At 36.6% G+C, this 11,258-nt stretch overlaps 1 protein-coding gene across 1 annotated transcript; it reads left to right on the top strand.

The window, feature by feature from the left end:
- Positions 1–1,497: 1,497 nt before the first annotated feature.
- Positions 1,498–9,814, top strand: LOC131804752 (modular serine protease-like). Its single transcript, XM_059127898.1, has 4 exons — positions 1,498–1,558; positions 5,194–5,601; positions 5,675–5,825; positions 9,304–9,814. Exons 1-4 carry the CDS (start codon positions 1,498–1,500, stop codon positions 9,812–9,814), a joined length of 1,131 nt encoding a protein of 376 aa, XP_058983881.1.
- The last annotated feature ends 1,444 nt before the right edge of the window (positions 9,815–11,258 follow it).

Below are 11,258 nucleotides of genomic sequence, written 5' to 3'. Positions count from 1 at the left end.
TTGTTAGAAACCCGCGTCGCAGTGGCCGAAAAATGTCTCGTGAGCTGAACATATCGCTATATTCTATTCGGCAAATATTGAAAAATGAGCTTGGCGTAAAGCTATTGAAATTCCAAAAAGTGCAAGAACTTACACCGCAACAGAAAGAAAATAGACTCAAAAGAGCTAAAGAGTTGCTTCGCTTGGCCGAAAGTTTTGAACTGCCGAATTTGGTTTGCTCCGATGATCAAACATTCGTTGTCCCTCAGTTTGTAAACAAACAAAATAATCGTATTTACTTGCCAAGGAGGTCAGCTGAAAATGTCCACCTTCGGTTTTCCACCAGAATTCAAGCGCCGGCCATGGTAATGGTGTGGGCCGCCATAACAGCCGATGATCGCTCTCCGCTAGTATAAATCGACCGTGGCATCAGAATAAATGCCGAATATTATCGCAAAAATATTCTACAGGGCGTATTAAAGCCTTGGGCATACAAATATGTTAGCTGCAGATCTTGGACATTCCAACAGGACTCAGCACCATCACACTCAGCCGCACGCTCCACCCAAGAATGGTTACAAAATGAGGTTCCTCGTTTCATTTCCAGCGCACAATGGCCACCAAAATCGGATCCGGATATCAATCCGTTGGACTATTGTGTCTGGATTATTTTAGAAAGCAATTTTGGCACTAAAAAATTTCAAAGTGCTGATCACCTCAAGCAAGCGCTTTGCCGGGAATATGCCAAAATACCGCAGATCAACATTCCGGCAGCGTATGACTGTTTCATTGGCCGTTTGAAGGCTATAATTCATGCCAAAGATGACCAATTCGAACAAATCTAAACTTATTCTAAAATATGATGCTATTTCCGACATTTTTTAAAATTTTTAAATTAAAAAAAAAAGTCAAAATTTAACCCCTGCTTAGAATTGTATGCCTAATATGAATATAACCTCCTTTTCAAGGTGAAGGGCATACAAATTCATATTATTTTATTTTGTTGAATTATGATTTATAGAACACCGTAATATTAATATTTTTTCTTTTGCAGACGATCAGAAAGCCTGCCAGGCACCAATGGATCTTAAAGACGCCATTATAATACGTCATAAGCACGACAATGAGACAGTGAAACCTGGCGAATTTGTTGATGAAAATGAACACGTTTTCGTGGAATGCATAATCAACAACGTTCGAACTTATTCAGACGGTTTAATTTGTTTAGACGGGGAGTTTACAGATCCATTACCAAATTGCAGGGGTAGGTTCGGCAACATAGTTGTATGAAACATATTTCATCGATCGATTGTGTTTTTTCTAAAAGTTTTTTGCAATACCAGCCTCGTCAATGATCCGTCAACTATATACGAAGTATTTTCTTCGAGGGATGAACTTTTGCAACCATATGTGTATGAAAACGGTATACCCTTCAATAGTACAGTGGAAGTTCGTTGTGCATCTGGATATACCAGAGCTTCAATAAAATTCCAGAATCGCTTTAGTAATCGGCAGATAATGCACTGTCTGGAGAATGGTACATTTGACCAGCTAATGGAGCCGTGCAAACGGGAAGAATGTAAGTAAAAAAGAAGTAAACCAGTAAAGAAAGTCTTAAAGTCGGGCGGAGCCGACTTTATGATACCCTACACCACATTGCTAATTTAGTAGAGCTCCGCATAACAATTAAAAGTTTTTATGGGAGAATTCAATCATACACGCCATGAATATACTTGCAATTTAAAGTTCAAATGCCGAAGCATTTGTATCTTTTAAATTCGGACTTGTATTGGCCATTTGGTGCACAATTAATTTGAAATCGGATAAAGATATATATGGAACCTTAATCCAAATCAGAACCGATCTCGATAAAATTTGGCAAAGATATTTCTGAGCTGTATTTGATATATTTCCCTGAATATCGTTGTTACGGAGTGCATATTACGGCTGTGGGTAACAAATCTAATAAATCGGATGAACTATAGCTATATCTGAACCGATCTTCACCAAATTTGACATACTAGCTTATAGACTCAATTCGGTCGTAAGTGCCAAATGTCATCGCATTTGGGCAAATATTAGACGTTTAGTGCACAATAAAAGGTAAATCGGACGAAGTTATATATGGGAGCTATATCCAAATCTGAATCGATCTCTATAAAATTTAGCAAAGGTATTTCTGATCTGCATTTGATATATTTCCCCAAATATTGTTGCTACGGAGTGCATATTACGGCTGCGGAGGACAAAAATAACAAATCGGATGAACAATATATATGGGAGCTATAGCTATATCTGAACCGATTTCGATCAAATTTGTCATACTTATTTCCAATCTGATCGTACGTGCAAAATTCCATACTATTCGGAAATTCCATACTACACGTTTGGTGCACAATAAAAAGCAAATCGGACGAAGATATATATGGGAACTATGTCTAAATTTTGACCGATTATCTCCAATTTCAATAGGGTTCGTCCTTGGGCCAAACAAATGATTTGTGCAAAATTTCATTTGGATAGGGCAATAAATGTGAACTGTACATTGTTTACAAAAATACATGGACAGACGGACGGACGGACATGCATAAATTGACTCAGAATGTGATTCTATGCAGATCATCAAAAGGAACTATGGGTCTATCTCATTTCCTTCTGCCTGTTACAAACAAATGCACAAAGACATAATACCCTTACCACCTTGTGGTGTAGGTTATAAACAGCTTTAAATTCGGCCGGGCCGAACATTGAATACTCTCCACTATTTGGGACGAATTTGGCAATTCTCAAAAACAATAAAATCCGTTAAAAATCATCAAAATTCCAAATATAGGGAGGTACCGTAATACGGGGGCTACACGAAGACGTGGACCTGGACCTCCACATACCAAATTTGAAACAATTCAGGTAAAAAAATGTTGTTAAAATAATCGATATACCGAAAATAGGGAGGTACCATTATATGGGGGTTATACCAAAACGTGGACCTATATGGCCCATTTTCAATACCAAAAGTCCTGCAGACATAATATACATTTGAGTAAAATTTTATCAACCTACTTCATTTCGTTCGGAAGCTAGAGTGATTTCCACAGACGGAGGGACGGATATCGCTAAATAGACATTAAATTGTAGCTATAGTTTTTCGGCAGATTACACATATAATAGATGCAATTTTTTTCTATACCTAAAAAAACAGTTTTTCCAGTCTTAGTTGTTGGCCCATATCATGTCTTATCTAAAAACGGCAAAAAACGCTGTGAGATACCATTTATTCTTCAAAACATCGTTGTAAAACGTCATACACACGGAAACAAAACAATGGAACCAGGAGATTTTGTCGAAGAAGGTGAGGTTGTGCACGTGGAGTGCAAAATGAATAATTTAACAGCCTTCTTGGGGAGTGTATTATGTGGTGATGGATTCTTTTCAGCTGAATTTCCTAAATGCAAAGGTAAGTTGAAATAAATCATAAAATCTTAAAAATGCCGAATATATATTGGGGTCTATACGACAGGGACCTACATAAGCTTTGTTTGTCATAAGCCATTACCATATTCAAATTCGAAACATGAAATAAACGGTAAACAATGTCTCTAAAATCATCTAAATACCGCATATATGGAGGTACTGATGTATGGGGCCTATGTGAAGACCTGGATCTGCATAGAAAATTTTCTGTCTTAGGCTGTAGTGTCCATTTCCAACTTAAAATACCAAATTTGAAACGATTCCGGTGAATTATGTCGCTAAAATCTTCAATATACCGAATATCGGGAGGTATCGTTATGTGGGAGCTATACGAAGACGTAGACCTGCACATACAATTTTCTGTCTTAGGCTGTAGTGTCCATTTCGAACTTCAAATACCAAATTTGAAACGATTCCGGTAAAAAATGTCGCTAAAATTGTCAAATTTCTAAATATCGGGAGGTACCGTTATATGAGGGCTATAAGAAGACATGGACCTGCATAGAAAATTTTCTGTCTTAGGCTGCAGTTCCTCTTTCGAACTCCAAATAGCAAATTTGAAATAATTTCGGTGAATAATAGCGCTAAAATAATAAAAATACCGAATATCGGGAGGTATCGTTATATGAGGGCTATAAGAATATGTGGACCTGCACATACAATTTTCTGTCTTAGGCTGTAGTGTCCATTTCGAACTTCAAATACCAAATTTGAAACAATTCCGGTGAATAATGGCGCTAAAATAATAAAAATACCGAATATCGGGAGGTAACGTTATATGAGGGATATAAGAATATGTGGACCTGCACATACAATTTTCTGTCTAAGGCTGTAGTGTCCATTTCGAACTTCAAATATCAAATTTAAAACGATTCCGGTAAAAAATGTCGCTAAAATTATCAAAACATCGAATATCGGGAGTTACCGTTATATGGGGGCTCTACGAAGACGTGTACCTGCACAGATAATTTTCTGTCTTAGGCTGTAGTATTTATTTCGAACTTCAAATATCAAATTTGAAACGATTCCGGTAAAAAATGTCGCTAAAATTATCAAAATACTAAATATCGGGAGGAGCCGTTATATGAGGGCTGTAAGAAAACGTGGACCTGCACAGACAATTTTCTGTCATAGGCTGTAAGATCCACTACGAACTTCAAATATCAAATTTGAAATAATTTCGGTGAATAATGTCGCTAAAATCATCAAAATACCGAATATCGGGAGGTACCGTTATATGGGGGCTACACGAAGACGTGGACCTACGTGGCCCATTTTCAATACCAAAAGTCTGGCAGACATAAAATACATTTGAGTAAAATTTTATCAACCTACGTCATTTCGTTTCGAGGGACGGACATCGAGGATATAAAAGTGAGAGGAGGATTATTTGTATGGGGTTATAGCAGTTTCCCCTAGGAATATATTAGAAGTGGGAAATATTCTTGGTTGAGTCGAGGAGTAGAACGATTCTCGGGATGGATGTCTTAGTGACTTCTTTCTTTCTTTCTCTCTCAAGCGCCCTGCTACTCCTGACTTTCCTGGTGTCAACAACTAAACGAAGTCGCCCAATACCACCCGCAGGAGCGTTGTTGCAACGTGTCTGAGCTCCTAATACAGGGTGGCGCAGAAATACCTATATAACTTTTTATTTCAGATATATTTTTTTAGTAAATTTTTATTTTAAATTTTTATTCGCTGTTGATAGTTGTTGTAATATTTTTTTTTATTTTTTCTCATTAGTGGTTTGCGACTCCCAACACTTAGAAGGACTCTCAACAATTTATAATGTCTTCGCACCGTATGGCCAATTTGTAGAGTCTTCTCTTCATAGATTTGGTATACCCATCGGCAGTGTAGTCGAAATCAATTGTGCTTCGGGTTTCAAAAGAGATTTCAATTGGCAAACAGAATTTCTCTCAAATCGTCAGAATTTAACATGCCTGCCAAATGGAACATTTGATCAAGTACGTGTAGCGTGCATACAGGACTGTGGCCATCCGTTGGTGAGCATATATCCCCTGACAAAGGGTGGAATTCAAACTGATCCCAATAAGGTTCCATGGCATGTTTCGATATATCAGCGCGTAGAGGCTGAGTGGGTTTTTATTTGTGGTGGTTCCATAATCACACCACGGCTTATTTTATCCGGTAAGTTAGGAGGGAGGCATCCATATCATTTATTTCTATCATCACATCAGCAATTTTTTATTTTGATCTATAGCTGCCCACTGTTTTTGGGATAACAAGTTGAGGCGATTGTTCAGTCAAAATCAATTTCAATTTGTTGCTGGTAAATATCGACGAGGTTTCAATGACACCGAGGCGGGTAAAACTCAAATAAGAAATGCTCAGATTATTCACGTATCCGAGAGGTAAGTATATATGTCATGTTCTCATAGCTAAGAGAAGAAGTGTCGAGCATTCACAAGTGAATGAGAATTACAATCACTTCTTGCCTTTCATAAAATACACACATTTTCAACTAAGAGCTCATGGAGTCGGAGAGTCGGAGAAACTCCACACAATCGCGGGTATGTGAGCTTGTTGGTATTTGTTGTGTTTTGAGAAGGCATGAGTGTGATTTGAAATACACATTTTAGACCCCACAAAGTAAATATATTCGTGATCAGCAATGAAATTCTATATCGATTTAGCGAAGTCCCTCCGCTTGTGGAACTCACTCTAGCTTCCGAACGGAATGAAGTAGGTTAATAAAATTTTACTCAAATGTATATGATGTCTGCAGGACCTTTGGCATTGAAAATAGGTTATATAGGTCCACGTTTTGGTATAGCCCCCATATAACCGTACCTCCCGATATTCGGTATTTTGATGATTTTAGCGACACTTTTAACCGGAATTGTTTCAAATTTGGTATTTTAAGTTCGTAGTAGATACTACAGCATAAAACAGAAAATGGACCATGTAGATCCACGCCTTCGTATAGCCCCCATGTAACGGTACCCCCGATATTCGGCATTTTGATAATTTTAGCAACATTATTTACCGGAATTGTTTCAAATTTGGTATTTGAAGTTCGTAATTGATACTATAGCCTATGACAGAAAATTGTCTGTGCAGGTCCACGTCTTCGTATAGCCCCCATATAACGTTACCCCCCGATATTCGGTATTTTGATGATTTTAGCAACATTTTTCACCGGAATTGTTTCAAATTTGGTATTTGAATTTCGTAAGGCAGGTCCACGTCTTCGTATAGCCCTAATAGAATGGTACCTTCCGATATTCGGAATTTTGATGATGTTAGCGACATTATTCACCGGAATTGTTTCATATTTGGTATTTGAAGTTCGTAATGGATGTTACAGCCAAAGACAGACAATTGTCTGTCCAGGTTCACATTATCTGTGCAGGTCCACGCCATGGTACCCCCATACAATTTGACCTCCTGATATTCGGTATTTTTATAATCGTAGCGACATTATTCACCGGAATTGTTTCAAATTTGGTATTTTAAGTTCGAAATAGATACTACAGCTTATGACAGAAAATTGTCTGTGCAGGTCTACATTTTCGTGTAGCCCCTATATAACGGTACCTCCCGATATTCGGTATTTTGATGATTTTAACGACATTATTTACCGGAATGTTTTCAAATTTGGTATTTGAATTTGGTAATGGATATTACAGCCTAAGACAGAAAATTGTCTGTGCAGGTCCACATTTTCGTGTAGCCCCCATATAACGGTACCTTCCGATATTCGGCATTTTGATGATGTTAGCGACATTATTCACCGGAATTGTTTCAAATTTGTTATTTGAAGTTCGTTATGGATATTGCAGCCTATGATAAAAAGTTGTCTGTGCAGGTCCACATCGTCTTATAGCGGTACCCCAAGATATTCTGTATTTTTATGATATTAGCGACATTATCCACCGGAAATGTTTCAAATTTGGTATTTTAAGTTCGAAACAAATACTACAGCCTATGACAAAAAATTTGGTATGCGTCTTCGTATAGCCCGCATATGACGGTACCTCCTGATATTCGGAATTTTCATGATTTTTGCGACATAAGTCACCGTAATTGTAGCAAATTTCGTATTTAAAGTTAGTAATGGGAACTTCAGCTCCTTTTTTTTTTGAATTCGTCACGGAAATCTTATGTTCTTTGCGATATTTTTCCGAAAAAAAAAACTTTCAGAGTCTTGGGCAATCTCATACAATTTTTTTTTAAATTCAATATCAGAATCGGAAACTTGTGCAGAGTTTTTTTTCCGAATTTGAAAAAAATGTTACTATATATTCTTTATGCTAAGAAATTTCCGAACCGCCCTCGTATCTGTGTTATTACTGTTGTTTTACGCATCTTCTCTTCTCCTCCTGATTAGCGTTTTTTGATAATTAAATTATTGGCTGTGCAACATTTCAGCATGCATCCTGCTCCATTGTTATTCATGTTGCTGCTCTCCTATTATTTTCATATCAAAGTCTTCATTTTCGATTTTATTTTATTATGGTATGAGTTATGTGAATGTAGAGCGACATTCATTTGTTTATTTTTACTCATTATCGCAAAAATTTCGTCCAAGTTATTTTTGGTCACGTTCACGAATTATGTTATCTAAAAGTGTATCCAATACAATATCCGCTATGTTTGGTATAAGGGAGTTTCCCATGAGCATACCATAAGTTTGAATGTAAATGTAGCGTGAGGTAAGTGTGCGGTAAGTTCGTTATTTTTTATACCCTCCACCATACATAGTATGGGGGGGGGTATATTAAGTTCTTCATTCCGTTTTTAACTCATCGAACTAATAATAACATAATAACTAATAATTTTAGACCCAAGCAAGTATATATTCTCTTGATCAGCGTAAAATTCTAAATCTGTCCGTACGTCCGTCTATTGTAATCACGCACCAGTCAAAACGAATTAAGATAGGAAGCTAAAATTTTGCACAGATCTGTCGTTTGTGTGCAAGAAGGGCTATATCGTTCGAAGATGGGCTATATCGTTTCACGATATCGTAAATCCCCCCGATATTCGGTATTTTGCTGATTTTAGCGACATTTTTCAATTGAATTGTCTGAAAATGCACACACGGTGTTTTTGATGAATTCCTTATCCCCTGAAAGAGAATTGTCTGTATAGGTCTACGATATCGTAACCAAATGACCTGAACTTTGGTACATCCAACCGAATTTAGTCGAGAAGCAAGTATATAAAATTCGGTTCAGATATAACTTTAGCACCCATATATATGTTTCATCCGATTTGGGGTTTTAAGTTCTCCACATTCGTAATATGCACTTCACGTTAAAGATATTTGGTACCAGATATCGGATGCAGCCCAGAAATACCTCTGCCAATTTTTTTTTAAGATCGGTTCAGATTTGGATATATCTCCCATATATGTATCTCCCTTCGGGTGATTTCTGGTTAATTGTGCACCAAATGGTCCCTATCAGTCCAAATGACCTGAAATTTGGGCGATTCGACCGAATTCAGCCTAGAAGCAAATGTATAAAATTTTCAGACAAGCTTTAGCTCCCATATATATAGATATATTATAGAGCTTGGAAATACCGATTTCAAGTTTATTGTGCAATTAATGGCTAATATCAGCCCAAATGAAGCGAATTTTGTGGAACTCGGCACCGAGATGTATTTTTTTATTATAATCCTTCTCGAAGTGATATCATGCACTTTATAGCAATTGTATAGCCTCCTAATATTTGTTCCCCCTGAAATCAAATTATAACTGCTCTAAAGCCAAATGTTGATCGGTGGTATGATCTACTTCAAATAAATTCTTTTGTTACTGGTTTTGTATATATTTCATATATTTATATATATTTATTTATTTTTTATTTCCTATATTTTTAGATTTGAAGGCCCCCGAAATAGAAGCTTTGCCGATATTGCAGTTATCAAATTGGATTTACCATTAATTTATAATGAAAATGTATCGGCTATATGTTATAAACCTGCCGGTGGCCTTACCCGTTATTTTGTCCCTTCGAATATCACGGGCATTGTGACCGGTTATAATGAGCTGAACAACAGTTTGGAACAAGTGACTATGACATCGGCAGGATATAATGAATGTATATTGCACGATTCGATTGGTGCCACTCTTTCGCAGGATAAATTTTGTCTATACAACGGTCACGACGAGGGTGTTTGTCGCGGTGACAGCGGCAGTGGGTTTGCCCAGGAACTAAAAATCTATGGAGAATCATTATTCTCTTTATTGGGTATTATCAGTTTTTCGCCGGGCACAGTAAATGGATGCGCCCGCGAAGGTTACATAGCGGTGACAAATGCCAAATATATGCTCGACGATTTGTTTGATAAATTCCGGAAGGAAATTGAAGAGGATTTAAGTTTGTTGTAGAATAACAATGCACATGGAGGAATAAGTTTAGAAATAAACGAACGAGTTGGCAAGGTGCGCATTACCATTGGAGCTCCCGTAAAAAACAAATTCTCGGAAAAACAAAGTGGTGATTCAAAATATATATATATATTTTTTTTTTTTTGATGAAAGAAAAGAGTTTTACTCGACTGAGGAGAAAAAAGAAAAATATATAGCTCCTTCCAGTTAAATATTCAAACTGCTCTGATGCCGTATGTCTTACTTTACACATTTTACCAATATAAACGTATTATAGTATTATATATTATCATAATAGCTGCGATATTACTAATACTAATTTAATTTTTAATGTTTCCTTATTTTTTAAAAATAAGGCTTTATACCTTATATTTCTACTTATGGAATTATTAATTATCGTTTTATTGTAGATGAACTCTTTGCAAAAATATATACTTAAATTGTATTCTTAATTGAATTTGGAAATTTTCTTAAAAAATAAAAATAAAATGCGTTAAAAATTCTGTTAAGATCTTATAAAAATCGAATATAGCCGTTATTTGGCGTCTATACGAAGACGTGGACCTGCATAGGCAATTTTTTTCATAAGTCATTAAAATATTCAAATACGAAACTTGAATAAAAAACCCATTACGATTTCTAAAATACGAAATTTGAAACAACTCCGGTGAATAATGTCGCTAAAATCATCAAAATACCGAATATAGGGAGGTACCGACGTATGAGGCCTATGCGAAGTCGTGGGCTTTCATACGCGATTTTTTTTGTCACGGGCTGTAGTACCCTTTCCCTAAATCCCATTTCCCAAAACCCTAAAATCATCAAAATACCAAATATAGGGGGAGGGGGGTACTTTTGTATGGGGGCTATACGATATTGTGAACCTGTGTAGATAATTCTCCTCCAGGGGGTAAAGTACTTAGAAAGAACTTCTTGTGTAGATTTTCAGACAATTTCATTGAAAAATGTAGCTGAAATCATCAAAAAACCGAATATAGGGAGATACCGTTATATGGATATACGATATCGTGGACCTATATAGACAATACTCTTCCAGGGGGTAAAGTACTTAGAAGGAACTTCTTTTGTTGACTGTCAGACAATTTAATTGAAAAATTTGACTACAATCATCAAAATGCAGAATATAGGAGGGTATGGCTATATGGGGGCTATACGATATCGAGGACCGATATAGCCCATCTTCGAACTTGATCTGCCTACAGACAAAAGACTAATCTGTGCAAAATTTTATCTTTCTATCTTTACTCTAGCGTGATTACAACTTGGAAAAATGTGGCACAAATCATTAAAGTACTGAATATGGGGAGGTACCGTTATATGGGGGCAATACCAGAACGTGGACCTATATGTAAAGGGTGATTTTTTTTGAGGTTAGGATTTTCATGCATTAGTATTTGACAGATCACGTGGGATTTCAGACATG

The sequence above is a fragment of the Musca domestica genome, unplaced genomic scaffold (assembly GCF_030504385.1).
Source record: "Musca domestica strain aabys unplaced genomic scaffold, Musca_domestica.polishedcontigs.V.1.1 102, whole genome shotgun sequence".
Lineage (NCBI taxonomy): Eukaryota > Metazoa > Arthropoda > Insecta > Diptera > Muscidae > Musca > Musca domestica.
The sequence above is the reverse complement of the archived record's forward strand: the minus strand, read 5'-3'. Positions and strand labels throughout refer to the sequence as shown.

Bases quoted from the DNA above. Each gene is read 5' to 3' on its own strand.
- LOC131804752 (XM_059127898.1), top strand. From the start codon at position 1,498: ATGCACTGTCTGGAGAATGGTACATTTGACCAGCTAATGGAGCCGTGC. The intron at 5,602-5,674 runs GTAAGTTAGGAG...TTTGATCTATAG, and splicing joins ACCACGGCTTATTTTATCCG to CTGCCCACTGTTTTTGGGAT. The intron at 5,826-9,303 runs GTAAGTATATAT...CTATATTTTTAG, and splicing joins ATTATTCACGTATCCGAGAG to ATTTGAAGGCCCCCGAAATA.